General features: G+C 37.9%; 1 protein-coding gene across 4 annotated transcripts; it reads left to right on the plus strand.

Annotated features, from left to right (window-relative positions):
* The first annotated feature begins 201 nt into the window (after positions 1–201).
* TMEM59 (transmembrane protein 59) lies at positions 202–22,443 on the plus strand. Of its 4 annotated transcripts, none has more exons than XM_087445888.1 (9): positions 202–474; positions 4,259–4,291; positions 5,172–5,277; positions 6,787–6,881; positions 9,617–9,769; positions 11,638–11,719; positions 12,606–12,690; positions 16,693–16,801; positions 21,799–22,443. In XM_087445888.1, the coding sequence occupies exons 1-9, from the start codon at positions 286–288 to the stop codon at positions 21,952–21,954; spliced, it is 1,008 nt and encodes a 335-aa protein (XP_087302014.1). In that variant the 5' UTR covers positions 202–285; the 3' UTR covers positions 21,955–22,443. The 4 variants fall into 4 exon arrangements, with proteins under 4 accessions (XP_087302014.1, XP_087302015.1, XP_004438644.1 ...); XM_087445889.1 differs by having other exon boundaries at positions 12,609–12,690; XM_004438587.3 differs by lacking the exon at positions 4,259–4,291 and having other exon boundaries at positions 205–474.
* The last annotated feature ends 599 nt before the right edge of the window (positions 22,444–23,042 follow it).

The raw sequence follows: 23,042 nt of genomic DNA on the forward strand, positions 1-23,042 counted from the left end.
AACTACATGCCCCAGCGTACCCCGCGGAGGGAAGGAGTCAGAGGTGCCGGTTCGCGCTAATACTCGCGATGGTCGTATCCACCTCCTCTCCCCAACCTAGGAGAAGTTCGTAGATCCAGACTCCGGGGTAGGAGGTGGCAGTGTCGGGCGGGTCGGGGCGGAGCTGAGGAGACGGCAGAGGCGGAAGCAGCGGCCCGTGGGTGGGGAAGGGGGCTGGCCCGGGAAGGAGGAGGAAACTCTGAAAAAACAGCAACAAGCTGAGCTGTTGTGACAGAGGGAAACAAAATGGCGGCGCCGAAGGGGAACCTCTGGGTCAGGGCCCAAGTGGGGCTCCCGCCGCTGCTGCTGCTGGCCATGGCCCTGGCCGGGGGCTCGGGAACCGCGTCGGCTGAAGCGTTTGACTCGGTCTTGGGTGATACGGCGTCCTGCCACCGGGCCTGTCAGTTGACGTACCCCTTGCACACCTACCCCAAGGTAGGGCCCGTCCGAAACGGGCTACCCCCCTTCCCTGGCCGCCGGCTTCTCCGCTGTCCTGCACCTCTGTCGCCCCCGGGAACCCGGCCGTGGAAGCCACCTTTCAGCCGCTGCCTCCCACCTGCGTAGCTGCTGTTTTCTTCCCTCGTCCTACCCGCACCCTGCTCCTGCTGTGATTACCGGAAGTTTGTGCGGCACCTTCCCCGTAATAGGCTGGGAGACACCGAGATGAGAAAGACACGACCCTTTTCCTTTGGGAGCTTGCGGGGTAGCAGGGGAGACGAGCACACCGAGGGATGATTAATGCGGGGTCCTCACCTTCCAGGAGCATAAGGGACGGCGGGGGCGGGGAGCAGGAGCAGGAGCAGATACGCAAGCTCACAAAAGGGTAGTTCAAAACCCATGGTAACTGAGCGCCTCTGTGGGCCGGGAGCGCACAGTCTGCTGGGGAGTCAGACAAGCAGACAATTCCGCTGTAGTATGAAATGTATTAGGTCAGCCCCAGGAGTTGTGAGACGCCCGGGAAGGGCTTTCCGCCTGTGTGGAATTAATGTGTGCGGGGCGCTGCCACTAGTACTGGGATGGCTTAGAGAAGCAGCAGTAGGTTTCTGCATTCAAAGAGCTTCTGCACCATTCCGTGCAGAAGACAGGGAATTCGTGGAGTGGGTAAAGAAATGCGATTGCCCTGGGGGGGGAGGGGGTCACAGCTTATGGAGAGAAGTGACCCTTTCACTCTCCGCCACCCCCCGACCCTCCACCCCAACCCCGGTGCTGCTTTTCCGTTAATTCCATTCTACTTCTCAAGCTGTTTCTTCAGCTTCTTAAGAGCTCTGTTTACTCAACATTCTAGATTGCGTGGTCACTCCTCCACCCTTCCCCATATATAATTTGGGCATATCTCTCCTTCCCCCACTGCCTTCCTTTATAAGAGCTTTTGCTGATGTTGCTGGTTTTTTTCTTGTTTTTCCTTCATCTCCTCTATGCTGTTTGCGTAACTGTGTGGCTAGCCCTCTTTGTTCTCTCAAACTACAAAGTGACCCCGAGGACAGGTCCAGTGAAGTTTAGGATGTTCCTTATTGGCAAGTGCTTTCAGGGCTTTGAAACGAAAAATTCTAAATGCTGTCTCTTCACACGTGTCTGTTTACTGCTGGATTTTCCGTTGCATGAGGATGGCTAATTTTCGAGAAAAAGTGTGGCAGAGTGCATTATCCTAAAATTTTTAGTCAGAGACTACTATAGCACTCAAGAGGGAGAAATGAGAAATTATGACTTCCAGAGTTAAATCAATGTATACTATCCCTAAACACATTACTTCTCTTCTTATAAACCTCTCATGATTAACAGGGTTGCATGAGGAAATTCATTAATATTGATTTGGCCTGGAATTGGGCGGAGACTTATTTTTTATCGTTGTAGTGTTTGGTTGTGTGTTTTTTTGTTTTTTTTTACTTTTTTGAGATTTTCCTAGCAAATTTGCAGTATGAACCAGAATGCTGGGAGAATAAACAATTCTAAAGGATAAACCCTTCTGGAACCTTTAGGTACTTCTGTAATTTCCATTACTTTCTGACAATCAATGTGATATCTCTAAGTCTTTATTCGTTAAAGCTTTTCTTACCAGGAACCTAAAGCATCTGGCTACCAGTATGTCCTGGCCTTAAAATTTGTTTGTTTATTTATTTTTGCTGAGGAAGATTCACCCTGAACTAACATCTGTTGCCAATCTTCCTCTGTTTTGTATGTGAGCCCCAGGCACAGTGTGGCCACTGGTAGAGGAGTGGTGTAGGTTTGTGCCCAAAGCTGAACCCCGGGCCCCTGAAGCAGAGCCTGGAACTTAACCACTAGGCTACCGGGGCTGACCTCTGGACTTAAAATTTATTAACTGTCTGCTGTCTGTTAGCCAGTATAATGAGAGATTTACACCCATTATCCCTAATTCTCACAACCACCCTGCAAAGTAGGATTTTACAATTAAGGAAATTAAGGCTCTGAAAGGTTAAGTGACTTGCCCAAGGTCAGAGCCAAGAGGTAGTGGAGTAGTAGGAATTCAGTCCTAAAACTGGCTACATTGTGCTGCCTTCTATTAATAAAGTTGTATTAAAAGTACTTAATTTACTTCACTGATTTCTGTTGGCCCTCCTCCGAATTATTGTGCTTTGCAGTTCAGGAAAAAGCAGTGTGTGTTATAAGAAATTAGATGAATTTACAAGCGCGCATAGCCTCTCTTGGTCTGATGTTTGTAACTAGCAGATAGAAGTCTCATTTTAATGACTCTTTTTCAGAATTAATTATTTGTTGCAAGAAAGTAGATTACTTTACCTGTTTGTAAGTAGTTATTTAAAAATTATTATATTTTACCCTTTAACGTTCCTCAAAAGTGCAATTGCATAATTTGTGTTGGTCCAAATACAAGAGACATAAGTCATGTTAATAACAAAGGTAATTAGAGCCAGCCTGGTCATTTTTTTAACAGTGTGTGGGCTCTGGAACCTTGCAAACCTGGGTTCCATTCCAACTCCACTTTTACTATCTGTGTGTCTTTGCTGATCACTTAACTTCTCATGACTTCATTTTGTCAGCTGTAAAAACAAAATACCTCACACCTTGCAGAGCTAATGTGAAGATTAAAGATAATATATGTGGCACTACTAACGCAGTGCCCAACACATGGCAACAGATAGTTATTTCTTATGTTACATGTCATAAAACCAGTTTGGTACGTATAGTATAGTAATGCTGAATATTGGGAGAATAATTAACGACTCAGCTCAGGATAAGAAAATGCATATAAAATCTCTAGGTAGTATCATTGAGGTTCCTTCTAATTATTTAGCTGGTATTCAGATTGGTGGGGAGCACCACTTCCTTGTGCTCTAAATCAGAGGAGATACACTTTATATAAACTTGCCAGTCATTTGGGAAACATAGGGCTTGAAATATTTACTTGGAATAATAATATTATCTGGAACATAAAATACTTAGAATAAGGATATGATTCTTAGTAGCTACCAATTGAGTGCTTACTCTGTGCCTACTCTGTTGTATAATACATCAAGTGTTAGCATGGTACCTGGCACATTGTGGGTGCTCGTTAAATATGTTATTAATCTTATGTCTATTTATTAGATAGTATAGCATAATATTAATGATATTGTGGATATAAAATGTATAATCATCATATTCAAAATTGATGTAAAAGTATTGTCATTGTTTTACAGCTAAGGAAACTGAGGCGAAAAGAGACTAAGTCACTTGCCCAGGGTTGTACAGAGTGGTGAGGTTAAGCTTCAAACCAGGGCTGATTCCTGAACCTAGGCTCTTCACCATGCCATACTCTCTTCTGAAAATGTACAGGAGGGCTTCTTGGGTTGGTTTAACAAAAGAAAACATATCTGAAAATGAAATGGCATCCAGTATAGCTCATACTAACGAGCTCATGCTTCCTCTGTGCAATATAAGGAAATATGTGGTGTTCCAAAGACATAAGAGAATTCTTCCACTGTTTTACAAAGCCTGCAAAAGCTACTTGGGTATGAAATTTATCATGATTGTTAAAATTCTTTCAATTTCACCTTAACAACAAATGCAACCAGCTGAGGTCCAAAAATGTGCTACCTTTTAAGTTGTATAATAAAGCCTGTTTAATATTAGACTGCAGCCATCTCTTCTTAATAGATTGTTGCTGCTACATAAATTTTACTAAAACTGCTGGAAAGAAATGCATACCTTTGTATTCCATTGGTTGCTAACTGGTATATGCACATGCTGTTTCCTTCCTTATTAGGTGCCTGCCAGTTTGTACACAGTGGATCACACAGTAAGTTGAGGGGGCTCCCCCACGTGTACTAGTTTGTTTCAAATACTATACGTAGCTCATCAAAGAAAAGCCTGTTGAAGACATTGTCGTTAGTCTTATTAAGCAGTTAACATTTTCCAGTAGTGAAGAATCGATGCTATCTTGAGCTCCCGTACATATACAATGATGCCTATAACTGTTGTTTTCTATTTTAAAAATCTCTTATTATGATTAACACTACTACTATTTATTGAGTACCTTCTATATAGGTAAAGTAACTTGTGCAGGGTCGCTCACCTAAAAGGTTCTAATCCAGGTCTGGCTGATTCCAGCGGCCTTTCCCATACATCACACTGTTGCAGTTATTTGTGTTTTCAGTTAAAGTAAGCCAAGTTTAAAAAATCCTTTCATGTGAGCGTTTTTATTGATGTATACCTCACTGTGTGGGGGACTTGATGACAATATTTGCCATCTAAAGTAAGTCATGGTACTTTTCCTGATAAGCCTGATGATTTGTATAAATATTTATGTGGTAAAAGTGTGCTATTGGTCCTAAGGTACTTGCTTACTCATTTCTACCTCTGTTAAAGTTCTGATTATGTATTTTTATTTTCGATTTTTCCCCACAAAATATTACCATGGAATATGGGCAAAGAGTGATGTTTTTACCCACTGGGCTTCTTCCTTGAGTATCGCTTTTAAAATAAGGAACGAAAACCTCTTTATATGGCAAAGGTCTTGGGTATTACCTGGCTCCTATCATTTTTCTTTCTGTTAGTTATAAAACTTTTATTGGATAGTTTATAATAAACGCTAATAACTTTGCTTTTTTTTTAACCTTTTATTCCCTGAGGGAAAAATACTGTTTTTTGGTAATCCTCTCTGTTCTTGAACTCCCTAGGAAGAGGAGTTGTACGCATGTCAGAGAGGTTGCAGACTGTTTTCAATTTGTCAGTTTGTGGATGATGGAATTGATTTAAATCGGACCAAGTTGGAATGTGAATCGGGTAAGATGCTATGCTGATAACATCAGCAGTATGTACCATTGGTGTTTTCTTTGAATCGTGTTATGCTTGTGTGTTTTCCTCAGAAAATGACAAGCATACTGTTTAAAATAGTCATCCAGCATATTTTAATTACTATCAAGTTAGAGTTTTAGTGGCTGCTGCTGGAAATTTCATGGGCTTTAAATTTCATCTGTTTGTGGAGACAATGTTTATTTTGTACTATGGATAGGACACCTTTGTTTAACCAAGCATTTGGTTTGGACAAATGCGGTCGTAATTACCCTTCTCATAATTCATCACTAGCTTTTTGATGGATAGTATAATTTTCCTGAGCCTTTCAATCATAGGCTAGTTGACTTAGCTCCATGTTTTTTACTGAATCAGGCCTTTGACTCAGTACTTAATAGTATATTCTTTGTGGGTCATGCCAGTAAAAGAAGTAACCAGAGTCTTTGTCATCTCTTAAACCACTATTCTTACCTTTTGCTGAAAGAGAGGTGTTTAATAAAAGAAACCTGTAATCAGGACAAAATTGACATTTAACTTTTTAAAGAACTATAATGGAATTTTCTCCATTCATTACATTACACTGTTTATTCAGTGTAGCAGGAGGTGCCTTTCTCTCTATTGCTATGCCATGACTTACATCAAGCCTCTGTGGTATAACCTTGTTTTTTATGGCTCAGTCACCTACGTGGCCGTGTTCATGTGTGTATAATGCTGTTCAGTTTATTATCTAGCACCTTTGGGAAGTATATTACAAATGCATGACTGGGTTGGAAAGGAAAATAAAATTTTTATAGTGGTGAAGTGTTATATCACAATAAAGAAATGGCTCTAGTGAACTAATTGAAGAGAGTATATCTGGTAGAGATCCATTTCAACTTTAGAATCCTGCTATAGAACGTTTTCTAAGTTCTGTTTTCTCAGAGATTTAGGGTGTTAGACTGATTGCTTTGTTTTAGTTTTCTTTGCATGTGAATACCCTTGCTTCTCAACTTAGTGATCTTGTTCTTAGCGGTAATATCATATATTTGTGTAAATCACTAAAATACATTATTTTGTTCAACCCCATGAAATAGGTGGTGGTATCTCCATTTTAGACATATAGAAGTCAGTAGTCAGAGAGGTTAAACAGCTCAGCACAGGTCACATACACAGCCAGCAAATGATGAGCCAAAACTTAAGGATGCTAGTTCATTGTTTTTTCTACTATATAAACTTTAGCTCTGAGGATCCCCTCATGTGAAGGTCATCATATAGCCAGAGCCTAAGTGTGTAATTAATAGATTTATACCTGAAACATTTCATTTGTGGGATGTAGAAGATGTGGAGTTTTATTAAAATAATACATTTGCTACTATTACCAAATTTGGAAATTCATATTAACGAAATGCTTTTTAAGTATAAGAAATTTCTTTATAAAATGCGAATCCCTTCTTTCCTGTCCTCCCCCCTTTTCTTTCTCTGTCTCTTTTTTTCTGTAATTTGACTGTTTTTCTCTTACAGCATGTACAGAAGCATATTCCCAATCTGATGAGCAATATGCTTGCCACCTTGGTTGCCAGAGTCAGCTGCCATTTGCTGAACTGAGACAAGAACAAGTATGAAACAATACTGCCTTTCAAAATTGCCTGCTTAGATTGCACTCACTTGTATTGAAATATTTATCGCCCACTGGATCCTATTTTAGTGTTGTATTTTATAATTAGTTTTAAGCAAACAAATTATATATTTGCAAGTGGAAAAGTCAATTGAATAATTACTTGCGTATAATGCTTTACTGTTAAAAGGTATGTGCACATCCATAATCTTATTTTCTTTTTTCTCACGGTCTAGTGACAGTATTGTCCCCATTTTGCATGCAAAAAAGCTGAGGCTCAGAGAAATTGATAGTTAAGAGTCCTTTTTATCCATCCCAATGCCATTGCCTTAACTCAGATCATCATCACTTCTCATCTGTATTACTAAATTAACTTCCAAAGTATTTTCCCATTTTAACCCCCTCTAGTCCATCCTTTAGTTGTGTCTGGATATTTATTTTCTAAATGGAATCTTATGTACTTCAGTAGCTCCCCCTTATATACAGATTTCAGTCACAGCCTGCTCCTGATTACCTCTCCTATGTCATCTCTTATAATTCCCCACCCCTCATACTCTATACTCCAAGCATACTGGGAAAAGTTTCTTAATTTTATTAACTTTTGCATAGGAAATACAGCCACGTGGTATAAAATTCGAAAGGTGAAAAGGGTATATAGTTAAAAGTCTCCGGGCCGGCCCCGTGGCTTAGCAGTTAAGTGCACGTGCTCCGCTACTGGCAGCCCGGGTTTGGATCCCAGGCGCGCACTGACGCACCGCTTCTCCGGCCATGCTGGGGCCGCGTCCCACATACAGTAACTAGAAGGATGTGAGACTATGACATACAACTATCTACTGGGGCTTTGGGGGGAAAAAAGGAGGAGGGTTGGCAATAGATGTTAGCTGAGAGCCAGTCTTCCTCAGCAAAAAAAAAAAAAAAATGATTAGCATGGATGTTAGCTCAGGGCTGATCTCCCTCACAAATAAATAAATAAAAAGTCTCCTACCCCTATATCTCTTAGCCACTCAAATTTTCCTCCTTTGATGTAGCCAGGGTTACCAATACAGAGGTATTTTATGTATATACAAGGATACCTGTTTTCTTTCTTTTTTAAAATATACATATACATACATATACATAAAGTATACTCAACTTTGTGTACAACATAATCCGTTGCATGGGTGTATCATAATTTATTTAAGCAGTTCCTTATTTGTGGACATGTAGGTTATTTCTAATCTTTTTCATTTATAAATGATGTTGCATATTTTGCACATTTTTATTATAGAATAAAATCATAGGAGTACAATTGCTGAGTTAAGAGGTATATGCATTTTTAATTTCAAGAAATAGAACAAAATTGCCCTCCATGGAATCTGTACTGATTTTTAAAATTGAGATATAATTCACATGCTATAAAACTCACCCTTCTAAATTTTCAATTCAGTAGTTTCTGGTATATTCACCAAGTTATGCAACTACCATCAGTATCTAATTCCAAAATATCTTCATCACCCCAAGGAAATCCCATACCCATTAGCAGTCACTCTCCTTTCTTCCTCCCTCCAGCCTCTGGCAATGTACCACTTTTATTGTAGTTTTAATTTGTGTTTCTCTTATTATAAGTAACATTAAACATATTTTCTAATTTTTAAGAGCCCTTTTTATTTTCCCTTAATCATATACATACTGAACAGTTCTTAATTTTTATAACATGATGTGTTATTTCATGCCTCTGTTCCTTATACTGCCCATCTGCCTGGTGAATCCTCTGGACTCAGGGCAGGCATCATTTCCTTTGTGACGCCTTAACCACCTCACCCCAGGTTGGTTTAGCTGCCTCTCCCTGTACACACGTATCACCCTATGTTAAACATCTGTTGTGTATAGATTATACAGATTAAACACAAGTATACATTGATGAATAAAGCACACGTGGTCCCTGATCTCTTAAAATTTATAATCTCAGTGAGTGCTTGTTCAGTGAATTAATCAACGAAAGATTTCACAGCTATTAGTGGGAAAATTGGATCATGAATACAGATCTGATTCTAAAAACTGCTCTCCATACTCCATAATGCCTCTCTTTTGAAACATAGCAGAGCTAAAGCTATCTCTAGAGTTCAGCTAATGGTATCCCACACTTGTGCTCTTAGAGAGGCCCACTGCTGCTAAACAAGTCAACAAGTCAGAATTGGAGGGGAGAGGATACCAAGTAATGTTAAAATCTTGTCAGTAGCATACTATATATATTCAGCCCATAAACATTCCCCTCACCCTGCCCTGTTATCAGATGTCTCTCATTTTATGCATGTATTCTTTTGATGGATTTTTTTCCCTTCCTCTTTTTCATTGATGTTCATTGCAACATGATTTATTTTACGTGAAAGCGTTAAAGATGAGAATAGTATGATTTGTCCCTTCCCTGTCTACCTCTTGAGGCCTTGCTAATCCTTGTTTAATCAAATCTTGATTCTCCACATTTTTGGACCCGATTCAAAAGCCTGTTATTCTGATAGAGGTGACAGGTAGCTTATAAGTGTGTTTGGTGGCAAATTAAAGTACCCTGGGTTTTTAACCATAGTTAGTTTGCATAGATAACTGAGAGTTTACTCTTATGCTAATGATTATGGTGGGATCACTTAATTGTTTATACCCTGTCCCAATAAGGATTTGGGGAGTCTTGATTATGTTGCTCTATTGAACATACGTATATAAAAGATAACTTATTTCTTACGATTTAATTTTTTTTTTAAGCTCATGTCCCTGATGCCAAAAATGCATCTCCTCTTCCCTCTGACTCTGGTAAGGTCGTTCTGGAGTGACGTGATGGACTCTGCACAGAGCTTCATAACCTCTTCGTGGACTTTTTATCTTCAAGCTGATGATGGAAAAATAGTTATATTCCAGGTGATGACTGTGCTTCATAGATTCACCTAAATACCAACAACAATAAACGTATATGTCTTAAATGAATGTCTTGGCATAGAGCCATGTACTCAGTCACTTACAAATGTTTATCATCAAATAATAATTAGTTATTTGGCTTACATGGAAACATTGGGTGTCAGGACAGTGTGACTTACCTTTCCTTCTGCCCATTGGAAGCCTATCTAAAGCCCGTTGGTCCTTACCTAGCAAGAACTCTGAGTCTTCTAAATTTTATAGTGGTTAAATCAATAAAATGAAACCTCTAGATGTGAGAGATAAGGATAATTAATATACGTACTTTGAATATAAATAGTGGCATGTATATGTGTCACATGGATATTAGAGAAAAGCAATATGATCTAATTTTTAGTTGTTTATAGTGCTTTTCCTCATATATCTTGTAAGAGAGCTTGCTGAAAAGTATATTGACTCCTAGAGAGATGACTTGTCTCCTACCTCGTTATTTACATTGGATGTGATAGTAATAGCTGCTGTTTCTTGAAAGTTTTTATGTACTAGGCATTTGCATATATTATCTCAAATTTTCAAACACCTTCATGAGGTTATATTATTATCCCTGTTTATATTGATAAGGAAACTGAAAGTCTAACTCGTTTAAGGTCACCGTGCCAGTTAGTAACAGAATTAGGGGGCCAGCCTGGTGGTGTAGCAGTTAAGTTCTTGCGTTCTGCTTTGGTGGCCCAGGCTTTGCCGGTTCGGATCCTGGGCGTGGACCTACTCACTGCTCATCAAGCCATGCTGAGGCGGTATCCCATATAGAACTACAACTCTACAACTATGATACACAACTATGTACTGGAGCTTTGGGGAGGAAAAAAAAAAAAAGAGGAAGATTGGCAACACGTGTTAGTGCAAAGCCAATCTTCAAAAAAAAAAAACAAACAAAAAACAGAATTAGGCTTCATACTCAAGTTACCTTAGCTCCAAAGCTCACATACCACCCTACCACGCTGTCTTCCTTTTAATTCAGTGAATTCCTCCAATTTACAGCCAACAAACTATGTTGTGGCACTGTCTTTATCTCTGGTAATAATGAAATTAAACCTTTTTTATTGTTATTGCTAATTAAATAGCTTACTGTAAGGCTAGTATGTGATTTTTAGCACTATCCTGAGCCGTGGGTCCCCTGTGCTTAATTTGGTAAAAAGTAAAGTACAGAAGGAATTCTCTCTCTTTAAACTCATGAGTAAGTTCTGTGTCCTAAAGCTACTTAAGGTAAAGCTTAAGTTGACTCTCCGAGTGGAGCCCTCATTCATTCCTGATTAGATGTGAGATTAGCTCTGCTTCTCTCTTTGTGTAAACTTGAGTGTAACTAGGATGGAGAAACCCCCACTCTAGTGCTATATAGAAAATGTGAAGTATGGAGTATTTAGCTCTAATTTATGAATTACTCATACTTAGGGAAGAATGGGATGTTTCAGATGAGAAAAAATAGAGATAATATGTGTTTAGCCAAAAATTTTTGTCAGCCTGCTAAATTATTCCTGATCAACTAGAATTAGAACTCATTTTTGCAGGGTATGATATTTAATGCAGTATGTTATAATTTGTCCTTTTTTTTTTCCCTCTCTTTTTAATGTTGTCAGGAAGTTACATTGACTAAATACTTGATGATGCCAGAAATCTGTTTCTTTGCAAGGCACTGGATCTGATGTTTAGGAAGTACAATTAAAATGTATTGTGGTTAATGTGTTTTATTTTTTTATACCATACTTCTGTTACTTTTTCTCAATTTGAATTTTTATACAGATGATGTATTATAGAACTTGCTGCTGAGAAAAGCTTAATAAGTACAAATGACTTAATTGCTTTCGTTATCATTTTAGTCTAAGCCAGAAATCCAGTATGCTCCACAGTTGGAGCAGGAGCCTACAAATTTGAAAGAATCATCGCTAAGCAAAATGTCCTGTAAGTTTTATTTTAAGTAGCTTGGGATAAAAACGTTAGCAGTCAAATCTGGTTGTGGTAGAATTGGTTATGTGATTGTTTTTACACTAATGGAAGGTGAACAAATAATTTGTAAAACAGTGGTTCTCAAACTTTAATGTGCGTTAGGATCTGGAGAGCTTGTTAAAACAGATTTCTGAGCCCCACCTTCAAAGTATCCAATTCACTGGATCTGGGATAGGACCTGAGAATTTGCATTTCTAACAAGTTCCCGGATTTTGCTGATGCTGCTGGTCTGGGGATCACACTTTGAGAAACCCTATTCTAAAAACATTTAGTTTGCTTTGAGGGATGTTTTGAATATGAACTAATGAAATATTCTGATATTTCCCAATAAACTAATCAAATAGTCAAACCACCCCAAAAGTATGAGTTCCTGTTCTGTTTTTATTTCTATGCTAGAAGTGAATTTTAACTTATAGGAATATAAAACATCAAGCTAAAGCTGAGCTTGCCTTGTAAGATGTATTAGGTCATATATTATTTTAGATACTGATTTAATTAACTTTCTAATTATTTTGATGGGTGGATAGTGACAGCATATAGCATAAACCTGTCTTTAACTTTAGAGTAGAATAAAGCAAATTCTGTTATTCAAGCCCACATGTAATTAAACAGAAAGCGTCAATGTCAATAAGAATTTGAAAATAAAATAGGAAATCCATAATGTGGTCGAAATCCATTTGGTGTTTGATGTGCCAGAAGAACTTGTATTCATTATAAAGTGTATCAGATTATATTTATGAAAACAGGCAGATATCTGTACAGTGTATATATCTAGAAGTAGTCATTTGAGAACTAGCTTTTGGAATATAGGATGTCATAAACTTGTACCTTGTTATTTCAGTAGATCTGCAAATGAGAAATTCACAAGCACACAGGAACTATCTTGAAGATGGAGAAAGTGATGGCTTTTTAAGATGCCTCTCTCTGTATGTATTCCTCTTTATTTTTGTGTCTTGGAGATAAAATCTGGCTTGTATCAGAGAGATGCATTCCTTTTTATTATTTAAAAATTATATTAGCTGCTCAAAAGTAAACTTTTTTTTTTTTGGTGAGAAAGATAGGCCCTGAGCTAACCTCTGCCAATCCTCCTCTTTTTGGTGAGGAAGACTGGCTCTGGGCTAACATCCATGCCCATCTTCCTCCACTTTGCGCCGCCGCCACAGCATGGTTTGACAAGCAGTGCGTTGGTGCGCGCCCAGGATCCTAACTTGTGAACCCCGGGCCGCCGCAGTGGAGCGTGTGCACTTAACCGCTTGTGCCACCAGGCCAGTCCCAAAAGTAAACTTTTTTACCTTTTTCCTACCAAACTTGTACTTTTGGATATTTTAGTTTGTTTAAAAGGTAATACACATACTACTTTAATAAAACTGAAGCAGGTAGTTTTTTTACAGTATAAGAGCATTCTTGCGGGGCCGGCCTGGTGGCATAGTGCTTCACTTCAGTGGCCCGGGGTTCTCAGGTTCAGATCCTGGGTGGAGACCTACACAACGCTCATCAAGCCATGCTGTGGTGGTGTCCCACATATAAAGTAGAGGAAGACTGGCACAGATGTTGGCTCGCACAATCTTCCTCAAGCAAAAAGAGGAGGATTGGCAACAGATGTTAGCTCAGGGCCAGTCTTCCTCACCAAAAAACAGAAAAAACCCAGCATTCTTGTTCTCATTAGGATTCTTTGATTTATGTTAAGAAAATATGCTTCTCCAGACATTTAAATTAAGCTTTAAAGTATGTTTGGGGGTCAGATTTTTGTTTTTATCTGCATGGCCACACATAAGGCTGGGGGAGGTAGATAAGGGCAATGGATTAGGGAGGGCTTTGTGTTCTATACTAAGGAGTGTCAACTCTATGCCAAGGATTCTTAAGGATGGCAGGGGGAAGTGGGCAGGCAGGGGTAATGGGTACCTTATGCCGTCCTAGGAAGGACCATCAAGCCTTCTGAGGGTAAAGAGGATTTTATCAAAGTATGCATGCTTCTACTCCTCCAAGAAGTTCTGAGATGAGCCCTCCCCCTATAAGTCCCCCCCCACAAAAAAGAAAAAGAGCAAGACAGTGAGCCATAGCACTTATTAATAGTTATCTACTCTATGTCAGATACCAGACTGAGCGCTTGAGTAGAGCTACGGTAAACAAGTGCTTGCCCTCACGGTGTATCTACTCTAGTGGGCTGTTCTATCTCAAGTGTGACACTGCGGTGGTCCAGACTGCATGCTTCCTGTAACGTCTTGCGATAGAAATCGTTTCTTGACAGGTTTTATCAGGTATCAGTAGGGTTATATTGGAAACTAAAAATTAATACATTATACTGAACAATCTTTAAAGACTGGGTGAGAAAATGAGGATTTAACTTTAAATGTTCTCTTTATTTCATTTATAAACCTGCCTTTTGAGCTTGTGCAAAAAAAGGGCTATTTTTCTCTTTCCAGAATTTAGGGTTTTTGTCGCAGTTTGATGATTTTATGAAACCTAAGCAATCACCTAATCTTAAGTTACAGTTTATTCTCAGTACTGCACTACCTGGCATCTTCTTGGTGACTTATTACCCTTTAACATTTTTTCATATTTTATGTTCTTTTAAATCTAGTATTTTAAAAGTAAGTTTATAAACGTTTAATTTAGGAAACAACTAACTTTATAACTAGAGATTTAATCCTTAGACGTTTGTGTGCACAAAGCTGAATTATCATAATAATATCCTACATTTTAATAAAAAGCATTCTTTTTTAACTGCTTTTTTCCTTCAGTGATCTCATTTGACTCTTAGAACAGTACCCTGTGATAAGTAGGTAGATCAGAGAGGTGAATCAGCTGTCCCCAAGGTTATACATCCACTGTGTTAACATTCAAACCTGGGTTTTCTAATTCTACATCTTGTACTCATCCTATTCGGCCATAGCTGTCTACTTTCTAAAGGGTCATGATTTTTTCATGATTACATAAAAGGTCGCGTAGCCAGTCAGTGGAATCTGGTCTTCTGAGTCTTACCACAGTGCTTTTTTTTATTATACCATGTAGTGTCTTGGAGGTACCCTTGGCCTTCAGAATGGAAATTGAAGTCACACTCATTTCTTCACTTGCCATTTCTTTTTTGAGAGTCTGTTATATGCCAGGCACTGTTCTAGAAACTTGAGACCTAAGAAAAGATGTTCAATCTCTGTATGGAGTTCTCAGGTCTATTATGGTAGAAACAGACATGCAAACAATGAACAACACAAGAGTGATTGCTGTGTGTCATGCACACACTCATACCTCTCATATGCAGAGTACAAGGAGTATACCTAAGTCTGTCAGAGGTTTCAAAGGGAGGATTTACAGAGGAGATAGAAATAAGTCTTAAACAACGAGTAGAGATTTTTGCTAGTTGTATCGTATTTGTTTATTTTTTTCAACTATGCTGGCTTCCTACTGAATATATAAAGTACATTAGTCTGTATGGAGAGTCAGGAGAGTCAGAGATTTGACCAAACCAGGTAGACAGGAACTAGATAGGAGCAGGAAAGTAATTAAATGTAAGTACCAGGAAGAAGCTCTATGTGAGGGTAGAGGACCAGGTTGGAGAGCTCTGGTAAACTAGGCAAGAAATTATGAGGCCTGAACTAGGGCAGTGAACAAGGAGAACAGAAGATAATGGAGATAGTTGAGAACCTGTAGGATTATTTTGTTGTGGAGGTTGAAGAAACAGATTGGCTAAAATGAGCCCCAGTTTTCTGGCTTAACTAGTTGTTACTAGAATCCAGATATCAAATATATCCTTCACATTTTCATGGAAGGAAATTCGTTAGTACCCAGGTTAGGGCTAGAATATGTAAATTGGATGTTTTCCCCTTAAAAATATTTTGTACTCTATTATCTTTCTAAATTAGAATACTTAAAGCATCATGTAGGAGTTCCCTGCTTTTAGATGCAATGCATTTTCCAAAGTCCACCTCTTTTGCTGGGAGACAGTGACTGTGCATACCTTTTCCTTAGCATGTTCAAGTGTTGGCAAACCCTCAAGTGAATGGGTTATAGTGGTAAGTACAGATCTTTTATTAGGCAGTGTTGGATGAGTACAGATGTTAAAATTGGACTACCTGTATTAATTACACTGTTTTTCAGAATTAGACTCTTAAATATTTTAAAATAGGTTGACTTTTTTCTGTTCTTGGAATCTTAATCTGTAGTTTGGCAAATGATAGATCAATTATGGAAACAACTCCAGTTGCTGATTCTTGTAACTAGCCTTCTACCTTAGGATATTTTAATCATAAGAAAAATATAACTGTCTCTTTATAACATAACAAAAATATAACATCTCTAAGATATGCTGTAATGGGTACAGAATGCCTCCTAATAGATGTGCTCTTGTAAATTGAAATATAAGTAAATTGTGGCAGATTAAATATTTGAAATGTTCTGGAGAAGTTAACCTCAGGAAGCCTGTTGTGAATTCTTTTATAAAACAAATGATCATTTTATAATTTACCTATCTATACCTTAACTCTTTGAGATATTGGGTTTTCTTAAAGCAAGTATCTTCATAATACCTTGTAAAATAATATGTGACATTTATATAACAGCATGCAATTTATGGCACACTTTCATTTGCCTTATCTCATTTAGTAATTTAAAAATATCCTTGACAGTAATTTGCCTTAATTTTATACATTTAGCAGAAAGCCAATATGTCTGATTTTTTTAATTATGAAGGTGATATAGCCTTATTACAGAAACTTGAAAAATGGAGGAAAGAACATCATACCAGCCTAATATAATAGCTATTATAGTATTTCCTTTTATAAATATATTTTTAAAAATAGTTTTAAAGGTAGCACACGTGAAGTTTTAATTGTATTGTTAAACTAAATACATAAGGTTGAGTGCCTTTAATTATTAAGAATCTGCTATTTCTTATATTATGAAATTTTAACATAATTGTTGATTTTTTTCAGTAATTCTGGGTGGATTTTAACCATGACTCTTGTCCTCTCGGTGATGGTATTGCTCTGGATTTGTTGTGCAACTGTCGCTACAGCTGTGGAGCAGTATGTTCCCTCTGAGGTAGGTTTAATTCTAACCCTTAGGCCGTTTGAAGACTGAGCCATATGATTTACCATTTTAAATGCATTATGTGTTTAACTAGAAAAACAAGGCCTCTCTACTAATAGAGTGAGAGAAGATTTGGTGGTTTTAATCACACAAATGGGGGTAGGCACGCACGAAAATTACAGTTTTGCAGCACAAGAATCACTGTTTCCAGTTTTCTGTGATGCTTACTACTGTGGTGACATATATGTTGGCTCGTTTGAGTAACATGTCGAGAGAACACTGGTTCTTTGAGACTGAAAAGAACCTGTTGACATCAGTTTCTAAGGTGATATATAAGAAAGAAGACTTGTAGAATCACTTAAAATTTTAAATTAATTGCCACAAATGTTAGGGAGTAATTGCTGCTTTAGAAGCAGCAAAGCTGATTTTGAGTTAATGTGTTCTGGTATCTAACCCTGAGAAAGAGGGAAACTATTGTGACTTCCTCGGTAATTAAAATTTAACTGGCCCAAGAAACATAGCTATTAAAGTAAAGGAGTTTTATTTTGGGAAAAGGCTATAATTTGATGATTCAACTTGGCTTTCAAGGAAAGAAAGTTATAAGTATAGGATAATAATGTCTGTTGACATCAAATCCAACTGAAATAAACTTTAGTTCTCTTGTGCCTCCAAAGTGCAGTAGAAAAAGAGAGAAAAGAAGAAAGGAGAGAAATTGAAGTAGAATCTAGTAATAAGTAGTTGGCATGTGTCTAGTAGAATCTAGTAATAAGTAGTTGGCATGTGCCTAGCATGGTATTTGAACAGCAGTTTTATCTTAATAGACTATAAAGATATGTTTTAATATAAGATTTACACATGAATAATGATTAAGATAATGTTATATTTCATATTTTTTTGTTAAGATGATATATGGTACAGGCAGCTAGAAACTGGGACAGGATAATGTTAATAACTAACATTTGTATAGTTCTTTAAAATTTAAAAAGTAGGGCTGGTCCAGTGGCATAGTAGTTAAGTTCGCGTGTTCTGCTTCGGCTGCCTGGGATTCGCGGGTTCAGATGCTGGGCGTGGACCTACACACCACTCATTAAGCCATTCTGTAGCAGTGTCCCACGTATAGAATAGAGGAAGATTGGCACAGATGTTAACTCAGGGCCAATCTTGCTCACCAAAAAAAAAGAAAACTTTTTTAAGTATTTTCATTTATCTTACATGTCCAGCAGTATTCAACAGCAGGTTTTATTATCCCTTTTATAGATGAGTAAACAGGCTTACAAAGTCTAGGTAACCTTCCCAGGACTGCACAGCTGTGAAATTATTGAGGCTGGACTTAAGCTCATGTCTTTTGACTCAAAACTCCTGTGTTTTTTCCTGTATACCATCTTTCCTATGGCTGATAAGGTGTTTTAAGTGGCACAAATAATAAATGTATAAAATGTTAAGGAAAGCAGAGAATATGTGCTGGGATTGTTAGATAAGGCTTTTAGATGATGAGGGTCTTGACCTGAACTTTGAAGAATGGGTTGTAAGGTATGGATTAGCAGAGAGAGGACGGTGAACAATTTTCCCAGATACAGACAAGAATAAGCTATCAGGCAGGGACTGTAAGGAACTGACCTGGTTAAAAGAACTTAAATTTGGAAATTAAACCAAATGGATAAAGCTGGACAGGATTGGGAAGAACCTTGAATTGTGGAAGTATTAAAGAATGAGTAAATTTCTATAAAACTCAACTGTTTATGATATGAGTGTACTGATGACATCCTCTTGCTACATTAGCACTTGTGTTCTTGTTTAGTTCTGATGTCCATCCATATGTTTTTTGTTGTTTTTTTTTGTGAGGAAGATCAACCCTGAGCTAACATCCATGCTAATCCTCCTCTTTTTGCTGAGGAAGACCGGCTCTGAGCTAACATCTATTGCCAATCCTCCTTTTTTTTCCCCCCCAAAGCCCCAGTAGATAGTTGTATGTCACAGTTGCACATCCTTCTAGTTGCTGTATGTGGGATGCGGCCTCAGCATGGCCGGAGAAGTGGTGCGTCGGTGTGCGCCCGGGATCCGAACCCGGGCCGCCAGTAGCGGAGTGTGCACACTTAACCGCTAAGCCACGGGGCTGGCCCTCCATCCATATTTTAATAATTTTTTTGTCCCTGATAAAGCTGAAATTACCCATCTTACATAGAATTGCCTTTGCCTCTTACTTCCTTTTGAGCTACCTAATGCACTCTAAATCCTCATGGCAATGAAGCTACAAACCTATAGTAACAAATCTTTGTTGACCCCCCATTCTGTGGCACTTCATTCCTTCCTCTTTGTATCATTAGCCCAATTCCTTCTCTTACTCCTAGGATGCCCCCTGTAAAAGAAAGATACACATAGAGATTGGCCTGGTTATTGCCAGGAAAGACTTGAATGGCTGGCCTCAGGTGGAATTTACCATGATAAACCCACCACAACTGGTTCCCAGGCCTACTGACTAATGTTGAGCACTTTCTACTAGGCAACTGTTTTAAGTGTTTTATATGAATTAGCTCATTTAGTTCTTTCACTAACTCTGTGAGATGGCTGCTATTATTATCCCCATTTTCTACATATGAAAACTGCAAGAGAGAAAGTATAATTGCCCCATTGTCCCTTACCAGTAAGAGGTAGAACTAGAATGTGGATCCAGATAGTCTGACTCCAAAGCCAGTACCCTTAAGTTTCTTTAGTTACCCTGGAATCATAAATAGGAGAGTTGATTATGTGATTCGTATCAGGAGCCTATCTTCTGTGTACCCTGTTTGACACTGGGAAGATAGACACCACTGGGACCGCATGGTTCATGTTTTTGAGCCAGGATGTTCATATTCTCTCCTATCCAAATAGTTCTTAGATGGACATTTCATAGTTTTTTCTCTCTCATCTCCTTACTTGACTTATGGAAGTGACCTCCTCTTCTGGTGTTGTTTGGACATATCAGTGCCTCTCGTTGTTTTGGTTACATCTTTTCCTCCCTCTCAGGTGACTCTTGAACTTTCTCTTCCTTTTAGATGTTATCTCTGCTGTGATAAATTTTGTTTTGATTGTACGGTTTTAATTCTGTGAGAAATTTTCTCCCCTTACTTCCAGGTACTTTGGGGTCACCTCACTGTCCACATATGTGCTTCCCAGATCCCTGTGATCATAAAGCCCAAGGCATCAATACCACACCACATGGGGAGTCCTGTTGGCGGCTGTTACATTCCCTCCAGATATCTGCCACATGGATATTACTTTCTTGCCTCTCTCTAGAATTCTTCTTCCTATTCTTAATAATCAAAATTATGGCTACACCCTCAAAGAGCCTATACTTTTCTAAGGAGATATGTTTTCTAGAAAAATGCATGGAAAACAGCCATTTGGAGTCACTGCTTTTAGGCTTTACTTTGTATGTGAAACCACACTTTGGCTAGGTAATAATGTTGTTTCAACTATATTTTTTATTATAAAAATACTATAAACTTAGTGTAGAAGTTTGTAAAGTATGTATAAAGAAGCAGAAAAAAAGTTGCTCATCCTATCATCCAGAACTGTTGTTGTATTGCCATTTTAGTGGATTTCTTTTTAGTATAAACAATTTTTAATACATATCAATGTTTTGTTTCTTGTTTAAAAATATTTCAGTATAAATACTCCTTCCCTGCTATTTTCTCCTTTGTTTACTATAAAAATAACCTAGAACTTAGCATTACAAAAATTATTCAGATTTTCTTGGCCAAAAGCCACCTATTGTAGAACTTGACTTTCATAAAGCCTTTTCATTGATTTTATTATTGGAACATAAGTTATTTATGACTCCTCTCCATAGTAACATAGCCACCTCAGTGTTGCAGGATAGTTATTGCCTTGAAACAGTAGGCAGCAGACCACATCTGAAATATGTTCAAGTAAGCAACCATCAGGATAGTCACTTCAGAACATTTTCATCACTCTGAAAAGAAAACTTGTACTCATTAGTAGTCACTCCCTATTTCCTTCCAAGCACCACCACCACCCCTAGCAATAGACAACCAATACGTGGTCTCTTGTGTCTGGCCTCTTTCACTTAGCATAATGTTTTCAAGGTTCATCCGTGTTGTAGCGTGTATCAGTATCAACAGATACTTAAACTCTTGAAGGTGCTCTTTATTCCACGTCTTTTCAAAGCACCTTTTCAATATCAAGTACTTCTGCGTGGTTCTTGCTTTATAATCTAGTCAGTTGCCCTGTCAGTAATGGCAGCACTTCAGTTTTTAGCTAATGAATTCAGAGATTTGTTGCCATATGAGTTAAGAGCAAAAATCTATCCATTTCTTAGTAAAAACTTTCCACTTCGCTTTTCTGCCTTTAGGAGGTAGACCTACATCTAAACAGACCTACTTTCAAAAGATAGTAGACATTTCCATTATACTCCAGTGAGTTTTATGACATTTGCGTTGATTCTGTTTTATGCTTTCATTCTTTTGTGTTAGTATCTTCTTGGATATAATAGTAATAATTTGAGGAGCTTTTGTATGTTTATGAAGACTTTTCTATCACTGTTCAAGTGTTTCTTCTTTGTTCTACTTATAGTCTTATAAAATAGCACGTATTTTCCAAATATGTTAAGTTAAAACATTTAGTAACAGAGAAACTTACCCCAGATCACTTGACCACTCGGTCAGAGAGCTAAGATCTCAAAGGAATTGATCATTTAAGGCATCCAACATCCAGAATCACTGTTCTTGGTATGACCACACTAACTCCGTTTAAACCTGAGCAATTATTCTTGATACTCGGTTGTTGTACTTCTAAGTATTTTAAGTTGGTACGTATGGAGACGTTTTCTTTGACCACTGGGAGCTGAATCACGTATCTGTAACACTTTGAGTGAAAGCATTCTTCATTCTTGAGGATGTTTACAGGATTTTTTTTTACAAATATTCATAGATTAAATTGTTATTTGAAGACTTACTCAGAAAGGTTCCTAATTATCCAAATTGCTGATGTGCGTTGATCTTCTCTTGCAGAAGCTGAGTATCTATGGTGACCTGGAATTTGTGAATGAACAGAAGCTGAACAGATGCCCAGCTGCTTCTCTTGTGGTTGTGAGAGCTAAAGCTGAAGAGCAGGCAGAAGCAGGGCCTCTGCCTGCAAAAGTCAGTCTTGCTCATTCAGAAATTTAAGCCTGTTGTTTTTTAAAGAAAAGTGTAATAGACATCTAAATTTCCATTCCTCATAGAGCTTTTTAAAATGGTTTCATTGGATATAGGGCTTAAAAATCACTATAAAATGCAAATAAAGTTACCCAAATCTGTAGAGACTGTATTTGCTGTAACTTTACCTGTAATTTTTTTCTAGTAATTTAAGAGATGGATATTTGGGGTTGTATTTTTATTTTACTAATATCTGTAGCTACTTTAATTATTATTTGCATTGTTTTTTGTTTGTTTCCTTTCTTAGCCAAATTCTGTGAGCTGATCATTGTTTTTCCCCACCTTCTGCCATGATGCTGTCAGTCACCTTAGTTAGCAGCTGAATGCTCAGTAGGATGTGATGCTTCTGCTGGGAAATGGCCCACAACCTGTAATTTGAAATTTAGCAGGAAATGCCCTTTATTGACACTACATTTTCAGTTGTATTGAACTGAAATCATTAAAATTTTATTTGAATAATTATGTGCTGAAATTTGAGTTAATATACTCCTGATTTTCCAGAAAAGAATTATGAAATGTTCTGTGTCTATCTATTGCTATATAATATGATAATCAGGGAACAAATTGAAGCAAAAATGATCCTCTAGAAGTGCATTTTATGTTATTTTTGCACAGGTTATAGATTTTTCGGTGGGTGTGTCTTTCCAAAGAACCATTTTTCTCTGTTAGAAAGCATACCAAGTATAAGTTAAAGATATTTTCAGAGAAGACTTTTCATTTTGACAGTAAGAATTAGACTTGTGATGCAGAATTAAGTATAGGTTTCACTTGGCAAAAACTATTGTTACTATCAGTCCTTTACCTACAATAATACAAATTTAAAAATAACAATGTTATTATACCATGAAATGTTAAATAACTTTGCCAACCAATACTTTCCTTACTTGCAGGGCGTGCTAGCCACTGCAGTAGTGCTTCTTGCCTAAGGAGTGAGTCACACACTTACGTTATAGCCTGCTCGTCAGCTTTCTCTGAATCAAAAGAAAATACAATTAACAACTAATCAAATAAGACTTTGGTCACAAAATATAGGTTTCAGTTTTTAAAATAGTTTGTCT

The sequence above is a fragment of the Ceratotherium simum genome, chromosome 22 (assembly GCF_057802395.1).
Source record: "Ceratotherium simum simum isolate JZ-2026a chromosome 22, ASM5780239v1, whole genome shotgun sequence".
NCBI classification, from domain to species: Eukaryota; Metazoa; Chordata; class Mammalia; order Perissodactyla; family Rhinocerotidae; genus Ceratotherium; species Ceratotherium simum.